We start from the raw sequence: 27,144 nt of genomic DNA on the forward strand, positions 1-27,144 counted from the left end.
ATATTTCTTTCTCATTTCACGCACCTGTCTGGGAATCTGCCTCAGAATGGCTATCTCCTGCCCCTATAAGTCAGTGCCCCACTCCTATGTTTTCTAAGAATTTCATCTCTCGCCTCTTCTCACAAATTTGACATGAACCTCTCTAGGAACTGCATGCGTGCATATTTTGAATTAACTCTATAAGCTCGATCCACATCCCAATTCATAAAGTCAACACCTCTCCCAAGAAATTCTCCCAACAGTTTAGTCACAACATCTCTCAAGTCTTCTTGGTCCACTTCTTCCAGATTTTGAAACCTAAGGAAATAAGACATTTTATCCATCTGTAGTCCAAGCACAGCATTGCCTGTCGCCTCCTCTCTTTTCTGCACTGCCCGCATCTCTCCTCCAGACCTTCCACTTTCTGCTTGTTTTCTGCTGAGACTTGTTGAGTGTCCTTTAAATCCTTTTGGATAGTCACAATTTCTGCTCTTATTTCATCCAGTTTCTTGTCCATATTAGATAACTTTTCCAAAATTCTCCATTTCTCCAGCAGTTGGTCTCTGACCTTTGCCATTTAAAAATTTTTAAAATCCTCAGGCAAGCACAGTATCCTTGTAATTTCCTCCGGATCCACCAGGGGCACTCACAGGAGCAACGAGTCCAGAGTACAGTTAGTCAACCAGGAAGTCAAGGGAAGTGATGTCATCAAGATTCTCATAGTGAAGGCGGAAGCTGGACGCCACCATTGTTCCTCAGAGGAGGGGGCCTCAAACCTCCCTCCTAAATTTCTCCATCACCTCTTCTCTCCAGAGCTCCACAAAACCGGTAATCTTGTTATTTTAAGTTCTCCTCTCTCCAAAGTGATTCGTGCTCCTTCCAGTCGCAGGGGAGAGAAACCCCCCCGCACTCCGGAGCACTCCACTCACATTTGCCGATATCTCCTTCCCTTCTCCCTTCCTCAATTCTTCTCCGTTCTCTGTTCGCCACCAGGCTGCTGCAATTATAAATCCAAAGCCCCGGTGTCACTGGGCACAGCGGCCTAGGCGACGACCAAAATAATGGCCGCGGCCTGAGGCCTCTGTGATATATTTCTTGATTACAGGTTCCTTTATTGTTGATAAATCAATTCTCAAAAGTGAAAGTTAGCTACCATTTCTATATCTTCAGTGTCAGTTGGGCTACTGTCCCTCTTGTCATTAATTAGGTCTACTTTATACTGGAGTTGGATAAATGAGAGCCCCATTTTTTAAAACTGTAATTTTAAAGTTTAAAGTTCCTTTACTTTCATTACTAGAACTTGCAGCTCATTTGCATTATCAGGTATCAGACTAGTGGCAGCTACATAGCATAGGTTATTGATATTTCTTAGTTCAATATTAAAACATGACCTTCTTCTAATCCATTTTCCCTCCACATATATTCATTCTGATTATACAGAATTTCACTAAGTGGCAGCACCTAGTCAACTTTGGTTGATCTGGAAAACTAAAGAGAGTCAATTTTGATTTGTATTTGGATGTGAGACCATTTAAGCATTCAATAATTATTATTGACAAGATTGGGAAGTAAAATCCATAAAGAAATGAATAAAAACCACTTCTGTAATTCTTGAAAATAACTGCACTGATGCAGTCACAAGGTCTTGAATTCCGTATCTTGCTTTATGATGAGTTGTGTTCAGGGGTGAAATGCTCCCGGTTCGGACTGACTCGGCCGATCCGGTAGTGATGACAGCTGATGGTTTGCTCTCTCTCCAAGCACCCCATGAACAGCCCATTTGAGGAAAGGGCAAGCATGGCTTGACGCGTTTGGCCGCAGGAGGAGGCCCGGGTGGAAGGCGGCTTTTTCTGCAGCATCCCCCTCTCCTCTTTGGATCTCTCTGCAAGGGGGAGGTTCTGCCTTTGCAGAAACAGGGTGGGCGGTTTGTACAGAGGATTGGTGGGGGGTGGGGGATGCACAGCCCTCCAGGATGAAGAGCAGGGCAAGAGAAGGCTCCGAAGTTCACTTGGGCAGTCAAGCCAGAGGGAAACTCAAAGCATTGGGGGCTTCAGAAAGGCAGAATGTGCTTTTGTGCAGCTTCTGGCTTCTGTGACATTCTGTGAAAGACAGAATGTGCTTCTGTGTCAGAATGTGCAGCTCCTGGCTCTAACAGTGAGTGACGTGAGTGACGTCAAGTTGGCCTTGTGCACAAGGTCACATGACTACCAAACCACGCCCACCAAGCCATGCCCACAGAACCGATAGCAAAAAAATTTAGATTTCACCTCTGTGTTGCTATAATTTAGGGAACAGCAGTTGAAGATCCAGAGGGTATTGGTTTTCATTCTAGTTTATCAATTAATTTCCAGGGTTACAGTTACATAATGATTTCAGACATCAATCTTGTGGAGCCTTATTTCCCATCCAGTGAACTTATTTTGCCACTGAATTTGGAACCCAAAAGAAACAGTAACCCAGAACTTTGAACGGGATGTTGAATGACTGCTGAACATAATGTTCTCTTCAGATTTCACTTTTTCTCCCTGTTTACCTTTCCGTAATTACCGTAATAATTTATAAAAGAATCTAAACTCTTACTTCCCATAGGATATTTGTGAGAAACTGAGATTGTATATTTGTATCTACATTATTTTCTAAGTGTTATTCCAAATCAATTATTTTTTTAATTTGGGATAGTCATTCATTTTAAAGAAGTTTAAATTGTCTTAGTTCTCAGCATAATTCTTGCACACAACCACCCATCAGGAAATGGCCTATGGCTAAGGATTTAGGTAATTAGATTAGACAAATTATCTTTTTCAACACAATGCAAGGCTTCCCTCCCCAAAACAATCCTTTGTGCATCCTCCATTTTCTAAGCAATCACCACCTCTTTTAAAATGTACTGTCGAAGGTAATAATTAACACTCAAAGAGATGGACTTTTCCCTATTATTTGAGGGAAGGAAGACTGGTCATACTGTCACTGTGATTCAATACTATGTGGCAATTTCAGAAGCTTCTGGCTAAGAGGGAAAAGAATTTTAAGGTTACAACTAGTTTCTCAGCTTGGCACAATAGGTTAAAACTGGATCATAAATGAGGTAAGCATTTCAAACCAGAATCTGGAAAATATTTGCAGCTTTAAGACTGCACACTGTGCCTTCAGCAGCAATTGATAGATGATACTACAAATTTCTGTTAAAAAAAAAAGACTGCTCATCATTCTCAGATTGTGGATTAACCCTAGTATCTTTTATGTTGCCCCTTATATGAAAATAAATATAACAGGAAAGAAAGAGTTTGTGAGGAACATAGCAAGTGAGCTATTTCTCAAATGAATATTCTTTTATTTAATTTTAATGAAAGTGGGTCTCAAAGTATAGCTTTATTTGCATTAGCTTCATCTAAATAATGCAGAAGTTAGAAGGCAGTAGGTGTAGGATCAGTATTAAATGGAAATAATAATGTTATTTCTGATATAGCTAGATTAAAGCTTTTGGGACTGTTGCTGATGTCCCCGTTTACTTTGGGATTATTCTTTGGATTTAAATAAAATCCAAAGCTGCAGAGAGAATTACAGTGGGAACATGGAATGTAAAACACAGAATTCAGTAAGTTTAACACAGTGAATGATGAAATGAATGGACCACATTGACAATCAGGGAATTGAGATGGACTGGAATAAAGTCATTTTCTGTAGAAAAATCAGACCTTTTATTACGTAGGACATTGTTACAGCTAGGAAGAAAATAACAAAAATTATTTTGTTACAATGTGATCAGCAATCAAATAGTATCAATTTGGACAATGGACGATGTTTAATATGACAGTTATCCAGGTTTATGTTAATCATTAAATTGATTGGGAACTGAGGAATGGAAAAAAAGTTGTTAATGATGAAAGTGAAAAGCAACTGCCACAGATCAAGAAGTGCAAGAAAGCAAACTGGATGTCAGAATAAACCGATTAATTTGCTAAGAAAAGAAAAGAAGTCAAAGACAAGAAAGATCAAAATTTCAAGAAAAAAATTAGCAAACAATTAGAAAGAGCTGTTTAAAAAGATAATCACTATTACACCAATACCTGTAAAGGATTAAAGATGGAAACAGACACAAAAAACCCCCCAAGAAAAGTCTTCCAAAAGATCTCTAAAGTCAATGAAGACTTTGAAAAAAATATTCAGATGCCTGGTTTGCATTTATACCTGACAAAATCAAAATTTTGCAGTAATAATTTTCTCTGTAACAGTCTATACAAGTGAAAGTTGGAGAAACGGAATAGAATATTGAAGTTTTTGAATTTTAGTGTAGAAGACTCCTTAGAATACCACTGATAATGAACAAAACAAAAAAAAAACAAATGTATCATTGAATAAATTATCCCAGAACTCTTGCTCAAGATACAAATAACCAAGATCAAATTATCATATTTCAGACACATTATGCAAAGACTTAGCTCTCGGGAGGGCTCTAAATGCTGGGACAGGTGGAAGGAAAGAAGAGAATGTGGATGGATTTAATTACGATAACAATAGGTATGCCATTGGAAGACCTGAAGAACCAAGATGAGGACACACCTTCCTGAAGAAAATCAATCAATATGGTCACTAAGAGTTGAGAGCACTTGATGGCATCTAATCTATCAATAAAGATTTTAACTGTATTTTATATTTTTGTGACATTCAATAGATGTAATTTCCTATTACCACATATTTCCACAGATTTAATAACTATTGAAACTTAAAACGTCAAGAATAAATTTTACTTATGCAACATTACATGGAAAAAGATACAATTTACATTGTCCGCCCAATAAATCAGAGCACTTGAAGTTTTATTTTTTATCTTTTTCCTAGGCATGTAACTAAAAATACTTCTTTGGGTTTTTCAGCAATCACTTAAATGTTTCCCAATCTGTTGAATCATCAACAGATTGGGAAACATTTAACTAAACCATATTAATAAACCTAAATAGAATATTTATTGAAGACTACATAATTTATTTGCACTTACGAGCTGTATTGACCACTAGGGCAAATAATAAGGTAAGGGACTTGTCTGTGTTTCACCTGGCCTATTATTATTGAGTTTCTCTGTTTAAGAGACAAAAGGGAACTTCCCATCTTTTTTTCTTTTATAGTTCTCTCTCTTTAAAATTATATTTAATATAATGTATAGTCACTGAATGATTGTTGGGCTAAGCCCAGACTCTGAATATAAAAAAAACATATTTCAAACATTTTTCTTTTTGAATGAGGCATGTTGTTTCTTACATAATCAGTATTCTTTCAGCATTCTGTATATGTTCAGGAGTACGGTTCCTAACAAGGCCTCCTGATGAATGTCAGATATACCTCTACTAGAAATCTTCCTTCCATTCTATATTAGCATAAACATGTTGCTTGTAATTATGGAATAGTTCTCCTACTGCAGCAGCTTAAGGCCTCTACTCCTCATAGGTGGAGAACGAATAAAGAAACTTTCCATTTTGTTTTCTATTTATTGTTTTCATTCATTTATTCACTCATTTTTCATCTTAGCTTTGCTCTTTGGTTTTCAATCTACCTAGTGATATGCTGTCAGGCACAAAAGATGAGGGCCAAATGTTAAGTTCCAATTAAACTAATTTATTGCTCATGCTTATGTGCAGGAATCTAGTCAATGCAAGGTGAGCACTATTTTGGCCACAAGTTAATGGAACACAAGAGGGTTGGACTTAGACCACTTGTACGGCTGATTCCTCTTTTGATTCCATCCCAGGCTCTGCCACCCCTTCTTCTACATCTGCTGTGCTATTTCATAACAGCCAGTGCTTTCACCAATCAAACTTCTGACTTGTTTCTCGAAAATTCTTCAATTCCAATTCACTATTATTTCAACTCATTCCGGGAAAGAAAGATGCTGCTTACTGTTTTCTGTCTGCTCACGTAAGAGTACATTTTTCAACCTGCCTTTTTCACCACCAAAATAAAGAAGCAGTCACTGTCCATGACTCCCCACATTCATACACTAATAGGAAAGCAGAATTCCTATTCCAGAAGAAAAGAGTTAAATAATCCTTTTCTTGTCACTACTGTTTTTAAACCATGTCACTTAAAAAAATGTTCTATATGAATTCTAATAATGCAACTAAAAATGATCTACTGTAATTTTTTTACTCCAAAATATAGAAGGTGAACACATTCATTGTAGCTTTAGCTCATACCTGGCTATTGACATCAGCAGTGTGTTGGAGAAGTACTGTAGCAAGTTCTTTATGTCCTCTATCACATGCCCAATGCAGCAAAGCTCTGCCCTAAAATATCAAGCACAGGAAAAAAAAGTTAGTTAAAATTTGGTAGTAGATCACGTATCAACATTATGGGCCGGTTTAGCTCACGCTGGTAAAAGCCTGTTATTAAGAACACAGTAGCCTGCAATTACTGCAGGTTCGAGCCCGGCCCAAGGTTGACTCAGCCTTCCATCCTTTATAAGGTAGGTAAAATGAGGACCCAGATTGTTGGGGGGGCAATAAGTTGACTTTGTAAAAATATACAAATAGAATGAGACTATTGCCTTATACACTGTAAGCCGCCCTGAGTCTTCGGAGAAGGGCGGGGTATAAATGTAAACAACAAAAAAAAACAAACATTATACCAATACGTTTATGCTAATAGCACAACTTTTTTTTCACTGAAATGTCTATATAAATCAGAAATGTATTACCAACATTAGCCTGAAATGACCCCTTGAAAGTTACATGCAGGACCAGAAAGCAATGACCATCACATTTATTCTATTCAGCAAAATGAATTAGTAGGGGGCCTACAATATACTGAAAATAAGCAAATTTGAAGAAAAATGTTATATCATACCAGCAGCTGATATATCTATTTGCAATTTTGATTATTTCACTTTTGATTCCTTTCTTCCAAACTATGATGGAAAAAGCCAAACCTGAAATATATAAGGACACCTAGAGTGACATTTACTAATCCTATTCTATATAGAAGAAAAAAGTACTCTTCACTACCCATGATGCTTCATTTTATTCATCAGCTACAGCCAGATTCCTTCCAATCCTGTTATATTACATTGCTCAAGGAGGATGGACTAAAATATCTTCCCTCTCCACGATCTCACTGTGCAACTCAGCTGGATGCTGGAAAACAAGTAATCCTCAAGAACCAGGGGACTATGGAATCCTTTTGAAAACTTTCCTTGTGCTATTTATTAACTTATCACTGTAAAATAACTCCCAAACACAGGATACAAAGGGCTTTGGCTACTATCTTCAGCCTCACTTACCATGATATAAACTGTGTCAATATCACATTTAACATACACAAACAAATTTAACAGTAACTTGGTTCTTCAAATGATCATCTGTGAAAGTACATACATGGTTTATGTGCCTATGTAGAAACTAAGTTGGAACATTCTAGAGTTCTACATTTTTGTCAGGACTTTAACCTATATAAAACAGGCCTATAAGAAGACAGAACTCCGTCTTTACTATCAATGGCCACATTGGCTGCCTAATTTGCTTATTATCTTCTTCTGGGCTTGGTTGCTGGGTTTAGTACACTTCTTATACTTGTGAGCACAGTTTCTAGTCAGTTCTCTAATAGGGCAATTGGATGATAAAGTTTTAAGCTCAATTACCAGCCGTGTGTTGAAGAATCTCACTAAAAAAGAGTAAAGTTCAAGCTTCTAAGAGAGTTAGAATTTTGCAGCAACAGTAGACTTTGTACTTGGCATAACTGACAAATGGGAGTAGAACAGTGGTGAAATCTAAATTGGTGTGGCTGGGTGTGGCTAGGTAACCATGTGACTGGGGGGAATCAAAAGACAGAAACTCACTAACAATGTCCTGCTGGAGCAGGGTTGGACTAGATGACCACCAGGTCCCTTCCAGCCCTGGATGATCCTCTGAAGTTGCGTCTAGTGCCAGGTTTGTAGTCCTTCTTTTCTCTCCTTTTTCCTTCCTTCCTTCCTTTTTTTTTTTGAATTATTTTTTTATTCAATATTTACATCTTTAAAATCTTAATTGCACTTTTACAGCTTTCCAATACTGGCATCTTTAGTAATATCCATTTATCCTTCAGCCAATTGTATACTATGCATTTTGTTTGTTACATACTTATTCATATAATCAATACATTATATACATACCTACTACACATTTAATATTGTATTTTCACTATAATATTTTCTCTTAACAATCAGTATATATTAATTTTAGATTTCTTTTCCAGCCACCTATTCCATGTTTCATAGTAAATTGTTTCCTCTCTATGAATTCATACTGCAAATTAGATTAATCGCCTGCAATATTCCAATATCTAAAGTCAAAATTTTACAAGTTGATCAAGATGGATAATTTCTGGCCTAAATTGTAGGAGTTCTTAATATTCACTAAATTCCAAGAAGGAATTGTCATTAGACAGTCCCCACTCACTTAAACTATAAATTGCAGTTGTTAGTTATTAGGACCATAAATTATTTTTACTAATTTTACTTTTAATGTATAGTAATATTTTCTCATTTTAATTTTCAACATGCCTCAATGAGGGTAGTATTTAAAGTAATCCAAATTCTGCTTCAAGAAAACTGGTGTCTGAGGTTGATACAAATGATATCAACTGAGCAGTTTTATCTAAGCTTGTAAATCATAGAAAATGAGAGGTCATCTTCAGGTACTGAAATACAAACTTTTACTAACCCAAACCTTTACTAATTATTGGAAAGTTGATAGTCTATTATCAGAATCTTAAAACTTGAAACCTTAAAAAAAAGTAAATAGGAAGCTGACATCAACCTAAATTTAATGGTTTTTATTCTTACTTTTTAAATGAAATTACAGTGCATATAAAAGCCTGTCCCAAATATATTCCAGATGCATATTTGTGTGTTATTTTCCTGCCATGATAATACATTTTAACAAAGTCAGAAGGGCACTTCTTAAACTTTGAAAGATCTGAATAAAAATGCATAAATCTAATGTCTGTTCAATGACTCTGCTACTAAATCTTCTACCCCACAGTTTAGTTAGCTGTTGTCAGGTTGGGCAGCTTCTGTAACAGTTTATCAGGTAAACAGCACATAAATTTTGCTTTGCTGAATGTCACAGACCTTGTCAAAACAAAGCAAATGGGAAAGCTAGGAATTGTACTGCCCTCTTTAAAATGTATGTGGATCAAGACAAACAAAATATCTAGGAATTGATCTTAATTCAGAGAGAAAGAAAAGACAATAGGCAAGATAGATAAAGTCTCAAATGGTTAAAAAATGCTACTGTCATTTTTGAATTCAATTACCATGATGCACTAAACTGTGGGTTTATTTATTTATTTGGATTGAGGATGGAGGATGCATATTGAAAAAAATAAAAAACAAATAAATGGGACTTATTATGGAACATGGTGGAATGAAGGTGACTCTATAAAAGTAGAGCTGATGGTTGTGGCCAAGAAAGGAGCTGAGAAGCAGATTGGCTCCTCTGATCTTCTCTAGAAAAACAGAGTATATGAGTTTTGGAGCATGCTGTGCTCCATATGGTTGCTCCTTATGAGAAGGCCACAGTCTTCAGAGGGTGAGAAAACTAGGAGATGAGTGAATTTACCATTATGGTTCCAATTAATTAATTAATTTAGCTATACAAAGAAATGAATTAAAGACTCAGAGAAAATGTTGAAATATGGGATTTTGAATACGAAGATCTTGAAATTAATTTTAAAGAATAAATGCATTTTCATGAAAAAGAAAAAATATTATTGGAAGATAAGTAATTTATAATGGTGTTCAGATATATTTTTGAGGAATTATATCAGGATCTTGACTCAACAATGCCAGTTTCCTGGATCTGTTTTTTTTTCTTTTTTGAAGATGGGAACTACATCAGCTCTTTTCCAGTCCTCTGGCAGCTCCCCTGTGCTCCAGGATCTTTGAAAGATACAGTTCAGTGGTTCTGAAATCACGTCTGCCAGTTCCTTCAGAACCTTGGGGTGTAATCCATCCGGTCCTGGTGATCTGAACTCATCTAGGGTAGACAGGTGTTCACTTACCATTTTCTTCCCTATTTTAACTTGTGTTTCTAATCTGTTTTTTGTAGTGCTGTTTTTGATAGGTTGGATTGTTTTTTCCTTTTGTGTAAAGACAGATGCAAAATATGAGTTAAGTAGATCTGCTTTCTCCCTGTTGCTTTTCATCTTCTTGCCACTTTCTCCCAGAAATGGGCCAATTGTTTCCTTGACTTTTTTCATATAGAACAATGACTTTTATATTTTTAAGTAATATTATTTTTTAGGGAACTATTGGAAATTTTTTGCTTGAGATCTGGATTGGAAATTGGACTTGCCTACAGTTAAGAATCAAGTTAGGAGATGAAAAGATTTATAACTGTTAATCTAGAGAAGACAACCAGATACAATGAAGTTGTTTATACTTTTTGTGATGAGAGTGGGAAGTTGCTTTCTTAGTTTTTTTCTTTTTTCTATTTTTTCTTTCTTTTTTGCTTTTCTGCACCTTTAACTTTCTATTTTCTTTTCTGGGTTTGTATTAACTTTTACTGTTATAGTTCAAATTTTTCATAAAAATTATTGAAAACCCAATCTGAAAACTTGGAAATCTTAGAATGGAAATGGTTTTTTCTAAAGTACTGTGATTAAAACATTTTTAAAACATATGTGAAGGCTAGGAAATAACCTGCTGTCTTAAAATTTGATATGCTTCTCATATAGGATACATTTTATTTACTGCAATATTTATCATTCTTATTTTCATTGTTTTCACACAACTGTAAAAATCAAAATATTCTTAGATGTACTAGTATACCACAGTTTCATCTCTAAAATGAAATATTCCTCTAAGCCTTGTTTGAGAAAATGGTCATTACTTGCATACTTTTAAACTGCATAAATGTACTTAAACAATAACATGTCATAAGAGTTATTTTTACTGCAATGGACGACTGCGATAATCTAAAAATTATAAAATTGCAGTCAAAGAAGAAGCATGATTGTTAAGCTAAAGAAATAATACTACTACCTGACCAAGAACTATTTTTCAGAAGCAAATATGCTGGCTGGAAATTTTTATATATTCCATGCAATGACTCAACTACTGTAGAGATTTGAGAATTAAAACTGATCATGTGTCAAATCTTCATTTATAATTCAAAGAAATTTGTCTTCTGTAGCTAAAATATCTTTGCTCTCTAATAGTACTAATAGAGTCAATGGCACTTCAGAGGCTCCTTAAGCACTGAGAAGTTTCAGTTCACTTCATGCAGGATGAAGGCTTCTAGCTTTGAATTTTAAACTCTTTCCTCTGCTTTCAACAAATTAATTTTATTTGAATTCCTGATTAATAATAAAAGGCCATGCCATCAGCATTCAGAACTCCAGCCGGGAATGTCATGGCTCAAAGGACAGAAATCTGCTCAGTGCTACAAGAGAACCCAACTGAATTTGTGGCGTCTCAGTCTATGAATGTGTAAGCACTTCATCTGTTCGCTACGAAACAATGTATTGGGAGACTACACATGTTGCAGACCAAGAGCAGAACAAGCAGGCAGTATGATGATAAGTGGGAAGCCAACATGTCGGACAGATTTTATTTTTGTCTGACCATAAATACAAATGTACCACAGAATAGCATCTTTGTATTTATGGTCAGACAAAAATGTAGCATCTTTTGAGTTTTAAAAATGGGATTTCGCTAACTCCATTCCAAGTATTTAAGTTAACACTGCTACAGAATTATTAGTGCAGATGACTGTTGCAAAGCAAAAGATAATTGAATGGCATCCTATTTGGTGTTTCTTTAAATGAATTTATTTCCCTGTGTTTAGTTCAGCTTCTAAGCACATAGAACACAAGAAGAATACTAACTTGAATAAACAGCATTGTTAAACTTTTCCTTCTTAGCAGCATGACATGACAAGAACAAAAATTGCTGCATACACACAAACTGAAATAAAAAAATCACAGAACCTCTTAAATAAGTTACATGGAGGTTGAAAGCCATGGCCTATCAAAATGGCAATATTTTAGCTTACCACAATAATACAGTGCTAAAACAGAATGAAAGAATTCAAAACAAAAAAAAACACTCTTAAAAGAACTGCTCTGATATAAGCTCTAGACCAGTGATGGCAAACCTTTTAGAGACTGAGTGCCCAAATTGCAATCCAAAACCCACTTATTTATCACAAAGTGCCAACACGGCAATTTAACCTGAATAATGAGGTTTTAGTTTAGAAAAAAACAACTCATACGTGATTAACGTCTTTTGTCTGAAAAAAAAACTGCCACAATAACAGAGGTTTCAATGAATCAAACAACTTTTTATTGAAAGTAAAAGTTTGCATTTGGTATGCTTAATGTGACTTTTGCTGTTGTATGCTGATAGTTTTTCTAACCTTGGCTCATACTTTGTAAGTTTGAGAGCAACACATGCAGCACTCAGGTCATCTGTTAGTCCAGGGGTGTCAAACTCAATTTCAATGAGGGCCGCATCAGAATTGTGGTTGACTTTGGGGGCTGTGGTGGGCATGGCCAGCTCCCACTGCAGCTGTGCTCGCTCTCCTTGGCCAGGTTGCTCATGGTGTGCGTGGGAGGGCAAGGTATGTGGGTCAGAGGGAGGCCCACTCCCTCTCCTGGCTTTGTAACCAAAGCATCCTCAGTGATAGGATGGGAGACCAACAGGAGAGGTCAGGAGGAGGGGACAAGAGGATGGCAAAAGGCAGCAGGGCTGCTGGTGGTCAAGTGCTAAGGCAGGATTTACCTCAGACCCTCAGTCTCTATCATTATAATCTCCTTCTTTTTCCTTCCTTCTCCATTCTTTCTTCTTCCTTCCCCTCTTTCCTTCTTTTTCTTTGTCTTTCCTGTCCCTTCTTGGATGCTCAAATGCAAAAGGGGAAACATTTCTCGATGCCTCCTCGCCTTGTGATCAAATGCCACTTTTGCTAGTAGTTTGTGGCCACTTAAAAGACTGAGAACAAACCAGGCTCCGTTTATCCCATGCTTGCATTTCATGGGGGCGTCCACAGACTACACTACAACAAAACTGTCAAAATGATGGCTCTGATAGTTGATCATATTTTCCCATTCTGCTTTGTTCTATTTCCCCACTGGAAATGGCTGTTTGCAACACAGAAGGGCGGGATACTTTCCCAAGAGCTCACAAGTCAAGAATACCAATGTTCAGTGCACAGGAGGCATCTCAGGATAGGGAAAGGCCATGGGGGGGCGGGGGGGGGGGCTAGTGATAGAACAGGCCCTCAAAGCCTCCCCAACCCACTAAGGTACCTCATGCTTCTCCCACCCTTCCTGCCACACTGGACTCACCTTGCAAACATCTGTCTCCTGTCTTGTTTCTCTGTTTCTTTGCCTTTGAGGAAGGGGGAGGAGAGTTGGCTGGGAAATGCTTTTCGTGCCAAGAATGGACGCTCCTGGATGCTATAATACTGTGCAGATTCAGTCACCAATCCACTTTTGCAGAAAGTCAGGGTCCCAAAAACTTTTATTCTCGGTGTGAAAAGTGTTTGCTGGTCTCCTGCTCCTCCTCTTCCCCCGCAACTACTTTCCAGTTAACTACTTAATGAGAGAGAGAGAGAGAGGAGAGGAAAGTTGGCTTGGAAATGCTTTTCGTGCCGAGAATGGTTGCTCCAGGAGGCTATAATATCATGTAGATTCAGACATCCTTCCTCTTTTGCAGGTAGTGAGGGTTCCAGAAACTTTTATTCTTGGCGCGAAAAGTGTTTGCCAGTCCGCCCCTCTCCCCTAACTACTTTCCACCTAACTACTTAAATGAGAGAGAGGGAGGGAGGAAGAGAGAGAGAGAGAGAGAGAGAGAGAGAGAGAGAGAGAGAGAGAGATGGAGGGAGAGAGAGGGAGACGGAGAGAAAGAAATCCATTTTTTTTTGGTGTGTGTGTGTGTGTGTGTGTGTGTGTGTGTATGGGAGAGAGTGCGATCCGTACTTCAGCCAGGACACCCAAACTGCTGGCAACAGCACGGATGATACCTGAGCTGCGGTGTGTGTGTGTGTTTGAGTACAAAGCAAGGCAAGGGTGTATGAAACTGCCCCCCAACAGCTTACCTGAGCGCCCTGCCAGCCAGGCACTGAAGCGCTGCAAATGTCGCTGCAGCAAGACACAGAGAGAGGAGAGGGACTCTCCAAACTCTCTGTGTGTGTGTGTATGTGTGTGTGTGTATGAGAGAGAGAGAGAGAGAGAGAGAGAGAGAGAGAGAGAGAGAGAGAGAGAGAGAGAGGGAGCGCAAGCGTGATCCCTGCTTTAGTTGGAGCACTCAAGCTGCTGGTAATGGCAGGGGGGTGGAAGAGCCAACTGAGCAGCCGTTTTTTCCCTCGTCCTTCCCACTCAAGCAGTGATAGTCCTGCAGGGACTCATTTCTCCCCTGGCCAGGTGGATTCCAGGTTCAGTCGGGGCATGCAAGCTGCTGGCGACAACAGCCACCTAAGCACCATGATTGCCCCTCCCCAACCCGCCTGACCTGCTCCCTGCCGGCTGGTGCAAAGCCTCACCATTCTTCTCCTCATCTTCGTCATTGTCCTCCTCACCCAAGCGGCAATGGGATCTGTGGGAAAGGGTCTCATTTCTGCCCCGGCACAGCAAACTCTGGCAGACTGGATGTGAGTGTGAAGGACCTGGCCCCGCAGTGCTTCCTTGCTCAGCTAAAGACTTTGTTCAGCCTTCAAACAGTAAGGCTGGCACATGCAAGCAAGCTGTGCACCAGGGCCACGGACGGCATTGGTTCCTGCAACCAACTGGTCCCGGCCAATTCCATGGCCAGCCTTACTGTTTGAAGGCTGAATGAAGCCTTCTACTGAGCAAGGAAGCACTGCGGGGCCAGGCCCTTCACACGTCAACGCCGCTGGTGGTGTTGCTCAGCTGGAGGAGTAAAGAAGCTCAGGGCAGCAGGAAAAGCGGTCTGGCCTTGCCGAACCTCACACGCCCACCCGGGGGATCAGGCTCGGAAAAAGCTGAAGCGCACTTGCCAAAGGCCTTCGCCCATCAGCTGTCAACCTGCCCATCCCGCACACCTTTGCTGCACTTTGCTTGAGGAGAATATCCCCACTTGTGTGCATCCTCCCAGCCCAGCAACATCCGGCCAGGGGCGTCACATCAGGAGAAGGAGGAGGAAGCCGCTGTCGCAGTTTGTGCTTGCTCCTCAGCTGTGGGCCTGTTCCCCTTTCCATCATACCCTCCTCCGGATCCCATTCCCACCCCGCCAGCCCTCGTGTTAACGAGCTTGCCATTGGCCACGGCCGGGTTGGGCCAATGTCTTAGGGTGCAGCGATGCATGCCCAGAGAGAGGGCTCTGTGTGCCACCTCTGGCACATGTGTCATAGGTTCGCCATCACGGCTCTAGACTCTTACTTCGTTGTTGATTATGTCGTTCCGATGATTACTGAATTCCTACTAAAATTAAGAACACAAGCTGTCTATTTTAGCGCTCAAGGGCATGACTTTTCCTTCCTCACCAACATGAATTGGAACTGCTCACTGCAGAATAGTGTCCTCAACCCTCCCAGTTTAAAAGGTAATCATGGTTGATAAGACAGACTGTCACTGTGATAAGGTCCAGGTGTCTCCACAAGTAATCTACAATAACAATCAATCCAGTTCTCTGTCTAGATCTGAATCCCACACGTAAGAGATTTAGACCAGGGGTCTCCAACCTTGGATACTTTAAGACTTGTGGACTTCAACTCCCAGACTTCCTGAGCCAGCAATATATGATACTGCTAATTAATGAAAATAGTTCAAGAGTAAATTCAGTGGTATAAAAAAACCCTGGAGATCAAAATGTATCTTTTTCTTTCCTTCCAGAGGTCATCTATTAAGGTAACAATGGCATATTCTGTCTCATTTTCAACCTTCATTGAAAAGGATTGATACACAACACATGTGGTTACATACATCACCTTAAAAACACTTTGCCGCAAAAAAGGCTAATTATGACATGTGCTGGTTGGAGTAATCGAGATCCAGAGTGTGTTTCTTGAGAAATGACAAATTGTTACTTCCTTTAAAGAAGGTGGCACCAATTACATACACACTTATAGGTAGTCCTTGACTTACAACCATTCATTTAGTGACCGTTCAAAGTTACAATGGCACTAAAATAAGGATTTATGACTGGCTTTCATACTTAGGACCTTTGTAGCATCCTTGTGGTCATTGATCAAAATTCGGACGCTTGGCAACTGGTTCATAGTTATGATGGTTGCTGTGTCATGTGATCACCTTTTGTGACCTTTGGACAAGCAAAGTCAATGGGGAAGCCAGATGAACTTAACGATCATGTTACTCACTTAACTGCAATGATGAGCTCAAAGAAAGGTCATAAAATGGGGCAAAACTCATTTAACGATTGTCTCACTTAGCAACAGAATTTTTACTCAATTGTAGTCATAAGTCGAGGACTGCCTGTATTCAACCTTTTTCAGTTAGTATGAATAAGCCAAAATGGGAAGGGTCAAGAGACCATGTATAGGACCGATAACTGCATCCTATCTCCATTCTCAGACAAAACTGATCCCATAGGAGTAGATCAGATAATGCAACACATACTTTAGTATAAATTGCAAGAAAAGTAGCATTGACATTAATATTGTTTAATTTACTTTAAGAGTTTCAGCATTCAGATTTTCTAGAACTAATAATAGTGAGCCTTTAGCTATCCTATAAAAGTGTTGCTAGTTATCTGATGATGCTGTGTAGGCTACAATATAATAAAGGCTGCCAGATAGGCATATCTGACTACATTAATGTTTAGCGAGTTATATGGCAAAACCTATATTGTATATGATAAATCCCATGCTGGTCTTGTGCTCTGGTCATTGTCCTGCTTTACAACATTGTTCAGAGCACCTCACAATGAAGCCAAGGCTTCACATAACTATACTGGGCTACTGAAAAACTGATCGGAAATGCTCTTTTTATTTCCCAATTCAATAAATTATGGAGGCCTCTTGAGAAATGACAAACTCTGAATTTCCCCAGAGGATTCAAGAACCTATCAGATTATATTATTCCCTGGGGTGGATCATCTTAATGGGTCTGGTAGAAATGGAATGATAGAGTGATATCAAGCCTTACCCTGCTTTCTTAGAATAACTCCACTCCCTCCTTCCCCATCCAAACCGTCTTATATTCTGAAGTAAAAACTAAACTGAAGGTATGTTATGCCCAAAGGCAGATCTGGGACTGTCACAAAATCCTAAACTTAAATTCCTTATACCAGAAAACAGTGTATTAATTCCACCATTGCTAATACTTAGTTTACACGATATGTATCTAAAATGAAATACTGTATAGTTAAAATGGCTAACCAGGTAGATGGCGGGGGTGGGGGTGGGTGGGAAATAATCCAGAAGAAGGTTCACATATGAATGTTCACATGAATGGCATCCATTCTGGTTAGCATAAACAATCAATGCAAAGAAAGTAGAAAACACCCACATTCAGGTGGATTATGTTTTATGTCAATCAGAGGTATTTGGCTTTTCTGTACTACATATCAAAATATATTAGATAAATTGTAACTATTCTCAATTTCAAAAGACAAAATCCAGTCCTGTATTATGGACTTATTTTTAAGAAGCTGCATAATTTTACAATAGTAAAATAAGATACATAAATAAGATATATACTGTAGATAAAGCTGGACAATTATATCTGCATAAATGTCTGGTCAAACTGGGACAGAGATACAGTAGCTTCAAGGAAGATTTTAAAAGACATTAATCTTATATATCAGACTTACTGACTAAAACCACCCTGGCCCAATACCTTGTCATCTTTTGTGTTCACGTCGACTTTTTTTGATCGGATGGCTTTGGTTACATGGTCAATATTGTTTTCTCTGCAATAGTCAAATATGTTCTTATCTTCCTCCCTAAGAAGAAATAAAAAGGGGCATATTTCCTTTTACCAAGCAAGAAATGCAAACTACACAAACATGAGAAGCCAGCTTTTTCATCAGTTCAATCATTTTACTGTTACTGATTATTTTAAACTTTCAGTGTTTTTGGCAAATATTGTAGACATCCTGCATCACAGAACACTTAAATAATATACTGCAAACTAACCCTCAAAGAACTGTAAGCTATAAATCAGTTCCTTTTAGGAAAAAAAAATAATAATAATTCAAATTTTAAAACAAAAAATTCAATTAATGTAGTTATTTGGGAAATCTATTCACCATCTTTCAAATGTGATGCCAACATATCTAATATAAACCTCCTCCTCACCTATCTTTAGCAAAACTGGGTTCTTAGCATGAGGGAACCAACTATCTTTCCTTAGGGACTGCAAGCAAAACAAACAAACCAAAATATATATTCTCTATCCACAGGCCTATCTAGCAAAGAGCCATTTACTCCAGGTTCTCTGCCTGAACACTACTATATCTTTTGCCGAACAGTGGATTATTTATCTCTGAAGTATTTCAAATACTTGGCGTCTACTGTAGAAAAACTTGAGGCATGAGATGAGAAAAGAAAAAAGAAACATAACTGAAACTATGTCAACACGATTGTCCTTACCATGTTCATATATTGGCTTTTGTTCTTTAAACGCAACTCTCTGCAAAAGATCCCTCAACTCCATCCAATCATAGCATATTTGGTCTTCCCTTCTCACTGTGTTCACTCTTTCTTTAGTGATCTGATATTCGTGGCTTTTCTCATATCTCAGTTTACATCTTTTGTACTAATAAAACATTTTGTATTTAATTCCCATCCGTACATTTTATTTATTTATTTATTTATTTATTTATTTATTTATTTATTTATTTATTTATTTATTTAATCTGATTTTTATACCGCCCTTCTCCCGAAGGACTCAGGGCGGTGTACAGGCAGACGTAAAAAAGACAATACAATGTACAATTTAAAATGTAAATTAAAAAACTTATTATAATTAGCCCGAAACTTTAAAATATATAAAAAACTAAAATCCCATTTAAAATTGATATTAAAAATTTAAGAAAATTTAAAAGACCAATAAAATTCAAGCCAGCCCCGCGCGAATGAAAAGATGTGTCTTCAGTTCAAGGAAGGTCCGAAGGTCAGGTATTTGGCGTAAACCGGGAAGCTCGTTCCAGAGTGTGGGAGCCCCCACAGAAGGACCTTCCTGGGGCCGCCAACCGGCATTGCTTGGCGGACGGCACCCTGAGAAGTCCCTCTCTGTGAGAGCGTACGGGTCGGTGGGAGGCATGAGGTAACAGCAGGCGGTCCCGTAAGTACCCAGGCCCTAAGCCATGGAGCGCTTTAAAGGTCGTAACCAAAACCTTAAAGTGCACTCGAAAGGCCACAGGTAGCCAGTGCAGTCTGCGCAGGAGCGGTGTTACGTGGGAGCTACGGGTAGCTCCCTCTATCACCCGCGCAGCTGCATTCTGGACTAACTGAAGCCTCCGAGTGCACCTCAAGGGGAGCCCCATGTAGAGAGCATTACAATAATCCAAGCGAGAGGTAACTCATCTTCAGGAACATCACTCTCCCCCAAAACCTTCGGACCTTTTAAAACCCCGCCGCAAACACGCGCAGTGACTTTGCATTACATTATGTCTTCTTGTTTTGCTATACATAATTAAATACCTTATTTCCCACTGCATTCACATCCACAAAATGGACAGAAGCACACTCTTTACACCATACATTTTTCCTTCTTTTGTTCAATTTCCCCATCTTTAATAAATATCCTATCAGGGTACACAATCTTTTCTATTTCTTCCATTAACTTGGAATAATTTGGTATAATTCATTTCTTGTCAAACACTCATTCAGGTAACATGAAATGTATCTAATATTTCAGCAAATGTTAGTTCTCATTTAACAATACAGTATCATTTGCAGAAATATACAAACTTTCATGTCATAATTAATTTGTAATGTCACTATGATCATTCCATACACTTTTATTCATAAATCTATTAAACAACCAATGGGACTTCATACATCCTTATCTTATGCCTTACTTAAAGTCTAACTATATGCTTCTACTGTTTAATGCTCTTAATACGTTCAGCAACCAACCTAACTTTTGTTTGCATAAAACATACCGTATATACTCGAGTATAAGCCGATCCGAATATAAGCCGAGGTACCTAATTTTACCACAAAAACTGGGAAAAACTATTGACTCGAGTATAAGCCGAGGGTGGGAAATGAGGCAGCTACTGGTCAATGTAAAAAATAAAGATAGAGCCAAGTAAAATAACATGAATATTTATTTGAACGAAAAACAATAAAAGTGCAAAAGGGGGTCCCCAAAAAGAATATGGTATCAAAAATACAGTATCTTTAAAAGTAACAGCAACCAAGCTAACGAGAGCTAAAATCCCTCAAAACTGGAGTTCTCCTCCTCATCATCTGTTTGTCCAAACAGAGCTTCAGCTACTTCAGCTTCTGTGATGTTATCCGCATATACGTTGTCGTCATCACTGAGTTCACAGTCGTCATCATCACTGCTGTCACTCTCATACAATGCGCTGTCTTCACTGCCATCCATAGCATTACTAATGCCACATTTCTTGAAGGCACGTTGCACCATGTCCTCTGGAATATCTTCCCATGCATCACGAACCCACTGTGCTATTAGTTCTATGTCTGGCTTTTCTCAGATTTCCAACTTTTGTCAGACGAGCTTGACCAGATGTCATCCATTCATGCCACATCCTTCGCACATGGTCCTTGAAAGGTTTATTTAAACTGACATCTAGGGGCTGCAATACAGATGTAAGCCCACCTGGAATAACGGCCAATGTGATTTGAGCCGACTTATCCAATCTTTTTATGCCATCAGATGTGTGGGCTCTGAACATATCCCAAACTAACAGTGATCTTCTAGTCCAGTCCCCACTCCTCAAGCAAGAGATCCTATACTGTTTCAGACAAAGGATTGTCCAGTCTGTTCTTTAAAAACCCTCCAGGAATGAAGTGTCCAAAAAGGTTCAAATTGCAAGTACGGTAGTCCTCAATTTAAGACTGCAATTGAGCCCAAAACATTGTTTTGTTATTTTCCCTAACTGTATGTATCCCCTGCCCCCATTTCGTCAGGCTGCCATCAAAGCGAAGCACGGCTGAATATTATTATTATTATTATTATTATTATTATTATTATTATTATTATTATTATTGTTATTATTATCATTATCATCATCATCATCATCATCATCATCATTATTATTATCATTATCATTATTATCATTATCATCATCATCATCATCATTATTATTATTATCATTATCATTATTATCATTATCATCATCATCATTATTATTATTATTATTATCATTATCATTATTATCATTATCATCATCATCATCATTATTATTATTATTATTATTATCATTATTATTATTATTATTATTATATGATGATGATGATTTTTTTGCATTGGACAGAGCGAGCTTCAGTTTACCAAACTTTGTATCTTTTAATGAAACGTGTTAGTCTGGAAGGGACTGTTTGAACTCACAAAACACTTGCAACTTTTAGTTCCGTGCTGAGGATTTTTGGAAAGCAGCCCAGCAATATTTATTTATTGCTCGGACTGCTCTTATTTTCACTCCCCCTTTTCTTTTCTTTTCCTTCCCTCCCTCCCTCCTTCTCTGCCTCTCTTTCGTCCCCCACCTCCCGGGATCCTTGCGGGTCGAAGGTTCTGCCCTGCCTTACACCAGCCGCCCACCTATGCCAAGGTCTCCCTGGCTCTTTCGCTCTCTGTAAGCAGCGGCTTCTCGGCAGCGTCGCCCCCCTCCCCTCCATGGATCGGCTCCTTCCCCAGCACTGAAGGCATCCTTAGGAATACACCTCCACCTCCAGGAAAATAAAAAGAGGCAGAGAAGGTAAATCGCCCGCCCCGTTCGGAAAGGAAGGGGAGAGGACTCCAATGGAAGAAGCGAGAGGAGAATTACCAATAACAAACACAAAGCGCTGGGTTAGAGGTGCCTTGTCATGTACAAGGAGATCAGAGAGGGCAACCACCATGAAACAATAATCAGACTCAAAGCAGGCTGCTTATTTGCCATTTGCTCTGGGTAGAACGGGTTTTTAAAAAATTGGTTTGGAGAAGGAAAGCTAATTTGCTGATCTGCGAGGTCGGTTTCTTTTGCCTCCTTCTTCTTCCTCCTCCTTCTTCCCACCCTAGCTTGCAATGCCCCATCTCTCCTCCTCCTCCTCCTCCTGCCCCCTCTCGGGGAGAAATTATTTGTTCTTGCCGTATTTCTCCGCTTTCCAAGAGGCTTTTCTTTTCACCTCTTTCTCCCCACCTCCCCAATTTCCATAGGGAAAAAAACCCTAGGAAAACTTGGCAAAAATAAAATAAAATAAAAAGTACTGAGTGCAAATGTTTTTTTATACTGTAGTTGGAGTTTTCCACGTTTCTTTTCACATTCAAGGCAGCATTCTCCCCCATCCTCGCTGCTTTTCCAAAACATGCTTTGAAACCTTTGCATTTTATTGGGATGTATTCGTGACAACGCCCCTCCGCCCCTCCGAGGCGAGAGGAGGCAGTAAGAGGAGGCGAGTGACAAACAAATAAAAGAGTTCTTCTCGCCTTGGCGTTTGACACACTCGCCGTCCTCTCCGAAAGCCGAAATTGAGTGCGGCGGCAGTGGGGGTGGGTGGGTGGGTGGGGAGGCCGCCGTGAAGTGCCGGCTGGGGAGCCGGGATTGAAGTGCCGGCATGCTTTGCCAGCTCGGCCGGCTCGTTTTGAGGCGGCTGGCCTCCGGCGTTTTCTTCCGCCGCTTTTGATGGCGGCGGCGGTGGTCGGCGGAGGGGCGGAGGGGCGTTCGACATTTCGCCCCTCTCACTCGTCCTCCTCTTGCCAGCGGTGGGGGCGGAGGCGTTGTCACCTCGCCCTCCTCTCCGGCGAAATTGAGTGCGGCGGCAGGGGAGGCCGCCGTGAAGTGCCGGCTGGGGGCCAGGAGCCAATCCCGGGCTCCCCAGCCGGCACTTCACGGCGGCCTCCCACTGCCGCCGCACTCAATTTCGGCTTTCGAAGGGCGTGAGCTCAAGCGAAGAACTCTGTTGTTTGTCACTCTCGCCAGCGGAGGCGTTGTCACCTCGCCCTCCTCTCCGGCGAAATTGAGTGCGGCGGCAGGGGAGGCCGCCGTGAAGTGCCGGCTGGGGGCCGGGATTGGCTCCGGGCTCCCCAGCCGGCACTTCACGGCGGCCTCCCCACCACCACCCCACTGCCGCCGCACTCAATTTCGGCTTTCGAAGGGCGGTGACAACGCCCCTGAGGCGGTGACAAACAAATAAAAGAGTTCTTCTCGCCCCTTGGCGTTGTCACCCTCGCCCTCCTCTCCGGCGAAATTGAGTGCGGCGGCAGGGGAGGCCGCCGTGAAGTGCCGGCTGGGGGCCAGGAGCCAATCCCGGGCTCCCCAGCCGGCACTTCACGGCGGCCTCCCCACCCCACTGCCGCCGCACTCAATTTCGCCGGAGAGGAGGCGAGGGTGACAAACGCCAAGCGAAGAACTCTGTTGTTTGTCACTCTGCCAGCGGAGGCGTTGTCACCCTCGCCCTCCTCTCCGGCGAAATTGAGTGCGGCGGCAGAGGCCGCCGTGAAGTGCCGGCTGGGGAGCCGGGATTGGCTCCGGGCTCCCCAGCCGGCACTTCACGGCGGCCTCCCCACCCACCCACCCCACTGCCGCCGCACTCAATTTCGCTCGGAGGAGGGCGAGGTGACAAACGCCTGAGAGGCAGAGTGACAAACAAATAAAAGAGTTCTTCTCGCCCCTTGGCGTTGTCACCCTCGCCCTCCTCTCCGGCGAAATTGAGTGCGGCGGCAGAGGCCGCCGTGAAGTGCCGGCTGGGGAGCCGGGATTGGCTCCGGGCTCCCCAGCCGGCACTTCACGGCGGCCTCCCCACCCCACTGCCGCCGCACTCAATTTCGCTGGAGAGGAGGGCGAGGTGACAAACGCCAAGCGAAGAACTCTGTTGTTTGTCACTCTGCCAGCGGAGGCGTTGTCACCCTCGCCCTCCTCTCCGGCGAAATTGAGTGCGGCGGCAGAGGCCGCCGTGAAGTGCCGGCTGGGGGCCGGGATTGGCTCCGGGCTCCCCAGCCGGCACTCGCCTCCACCACCACCCCACTGCCGCCGCACTCAATTTCGGCCGAGAAGAGCGGTGACGCCCCTCGGCGGTGACAAACAAATAAAAGAGTTCTTCTCGCCCCTTGGCGTTTGACACACTCGCCGTCCTCTCCAGCCGAAATTGAGTGCGGCGGCAGTGGGGGTGGGTGGGTGGGTGGGGAGGCCGCCGTGAAGTGCCGGCTGGGGAGCCGGGATTGAAGTGCCGGCATGCTTTGCCAGCTCGGCCGGCTCGTTTTGGGCGGGCTGGCCTCGGCGTTTTCTTCCGCCGCTTTTGATGGCGGCGGCGGTGGTCGGCGGAGGCGGAGGGGCGTTCGACATTTCGCCCCTCTCACTCGTCCTCCTCTTGCCAGCGGTGGGGGCGGAGGCGTTGTCACCCTCGCCCTCCTCTCCGGCGAAATTGAGTGCGGCGGCAGGGGAGGCCGCCGTGAAGTGCCGGCTGGGGGCCGGGATTGGCTCCGGGCTCCCCAGCCGGCACTCACCCACTGCGCCGCACTCAATTTCGGCTTTCGAAGGGCGTGAGCTCAAGCGAAGAACTCTGTTGTTTGTCACTCTGCCAGCGGAGGCGTTGTCACCCTCGCCCTCCTCTCCGGCGAAATTGAGTGCGGCGGCAGGGGAGGCCGCCGTGAAGTGCCGGCTGGGGGCCGGGATTGGCTCCGGGCTCCCCAGCCGGCCCAACTCCCACCACCCCACTGCCGCCGCACTCAATTTCGGCTTTCGAAGGGCGGTGACTCGCGCCTCGAGGCGGTGACAAACAAATAAAGTTCTTCTCGCCCCTTGGCGTTGTCACCCTCGCCCTCCTCTCCGGCGAAATTGAGTGCGGCGGCAGTGGGGGTGGGTGGGGAGGCCGCCGTGAAGTGCCGGCTGGGGGCCGGGATTGGCTCCTGGGCTCCCCAGCCGGCACTCACGGCCTCACTGCGCCGCACTCAATTTCGGCTTTCGAAGGCGGTGACCGCCAAGCGAAGAACTCTGTTGTTTGTCACTCTGCCAGCGGAGGCGTTGTCACCCTCGCCCTCCTCTCCGGCGAAATTGAGTGCGGCGGCAGAGGCCGCCGTGAAGTGCCGGCTGGGGGCCGGGATTGGCTCGGGCTCCCCAGCCGGCACTTCGGCACCTCCACCCACCCCACTGCCGCCGCACTCAATTTCGGCCGGAGGAGTGACCGCCTCCGCCCAGCGGGCAAGAGGAGGGCAGTGAGAGGGGCGAAAATGTCGACGCCCCTCCGCCGCCCCTCCGCCGACCACCGCCGCCGCCATCAAAAGCGGCGGAAGAAAGCGCCGAGGCCAGCCGCGCCCAAAGCGAGCCGGCCGAGCTGGCAAAGCATGCCGGCAGCATTTGGGCTCGTCCTGCCGGCCCAGCTGTTCCCGAGGGCAAAAAACCCTCTCCCTGGGTCGGCTCTGCAAGGGTAGACTCGAGTATAAGCCGAGGGGGCGTTTTTCAGCACAAAAAACGTGCCGAAAAACTCGGCTTATACTCGAGTATATACGGTAACTCAAAATAATAACGCACTTTTAAAAAAGCTAGTAAGCTTTCAATAACACTTTCTCAAGTTTATATATTTGTCAATGAACTGCTGATGAGCAACCATCTGCAAGGAAAACAACACTGACTATAAAGGAAGAGATAAACTATATACAGCATTCTTCCACCCCCAAATCAGCTGTATACTTGATTTCCTTGGGTTCAATTAGAGATAGTGTTGCGCTTCCTCAAAATTAGCTAAATCAAAGCTACATTGTCTTCTCCCAAGTGGAAAGGATTTAGGGATTATGACTGAGAAGCCAAACTCTTTCTCTAGGCATGTACTGCCATTTAAATAATGGATGATAGGGTTAGCATGACTCACAGAGATATTTCAGAAAACTAATTTTCCAGATGCTATTATCAACCATCATAATCATAGCAGTTTAAGATGCAGCAAACCAACCTTCACTTTATTTGATTTTATGGACTGAATATTAACTGCATCATATCATCTCTTTTATTTAGTCCTGTAATAGCAGTAAGAGGTATGGAAGAAAACCAGTATTAATTACTCATAGAACATTCGGGAGCAAATAGTCAAAGAACAGTTAGTGAATTGGTGGAAGGATTTAAATTGTTAAAATGCTGCCTTACTCCAAACTAGGAACTAAACAGAGCTAGGAAAGTTGCAGAGAAAGAAAGTACTTTACTGCTGAAATCATTACACACAAATTGCCCTTGACAAAGTTGGTTTGCTCATCTATTACTGTATTCAACAGAGCTATAGTTTTGATGTGAGACTTTTTAAAGGCATAAATATTTGATAAACTGAAAGAAACAGCATTGTCAGTACTAGTTAAGGGTAGTCATTGTCCCTGTCTAATTCAGCTGTTTTTGGTCTCCCATGTTTAACATTAAGGGTCTACAAGCATTGGTACAATTTGATTTGCTATTGTATCTGGCTGTGTTATCTTTGTTTGCCATTTCTACAGTAGATTTTCATTCTGACTAATGAAAATATAAAGAAAATATAAAGATAAATTTCAATGCATGAAATTTATCTTTATATTTTCAGTTGTTTTTGTTTTTTACAGGCACATATACAAAGATACTGTTTGGATTATGTTTTCATATATTGATGAAGTTTGTCTAACAATATTATGAATATTGTTGTTTTTCTTTGAGAGGACAATATTTTATCAGTTCCCACAAATAATGTCTTTATAATTTAGTTCCTTCCATCACCCACGTCTCCTGTAATGATTACTAGTTCTCATTATTTTGTCTGGAGTTATAGGATTTGGGAAATTTTTCATTAAAAATAATGTGTTGCAGATATTGTTGTGGAAATGTAAAACATGCCATTAATAAAATATACATTCTTATGGATTCTAGATAAAGTATCCATTGCAAATATTTTCAGTGGGAATCATATTTGTGGTAGAATCACAAGTTTTAAGCAAATAAGATTAACAGCTATTAATTGGATATCTTAGCTAAGGCCAGCCTCACTCATCTACCTCTTAACTGACTGAGGGGTGGGGGCTGGGAATCTGGTGGATTCATTGAGCCAGGGGTGAGAATCCAAGGCTTAAATTATTTTCCAATTTAATTCTACT

At 41.6% G+C, this 27,144-nt stretch overlaps 1 protein-coding gene across 2 annotated transcripts in view; it reads right to left on the reverse strand.

Annotated features, from left to right (window-relative positions):
• ACBD6 (acyl-CoA binding domain containing 6) overlaps positions 1 to 27,144 on the reverse strand; it is a 152,821-nt gene that overhangs the window by 66,294 nt on the left and 59,383 nt on the right. For both annotated transcript variants that reach the window (XM_058174887.1, XM_058174885.1), the window contains exons 5-6: positions 17,764 to 17,869; positions 6,168 to 6,257 (exon numbers count right to left, since the gene is read on the reverse strand). In XM_058174887.1, the coding sequence (XP_058030870.1) occupies positions 6,168 to 6,257; positions 17,764 to 17,869 (196 nt within the window). The remainder of the gene's footprint in view (positions 1 to 6,167; positions 6,258 to 17,763; positions 17,870 to 27,144) is intronic.

Source organism: Ahaetulla prasina, chromosome 3 (genome assembly GCF_028640845.1).
Source record: "Ahaetulla prasina isolate Xishuangbanna chromosome 3, ASM2864084v1, whole genome shotgun sequence".
NCBI lineage: Eukaryota > Metazoa > Chordata > Lepidosauria > Squamata > Colubridae > Ahaetulla > Ahaetulla prasina.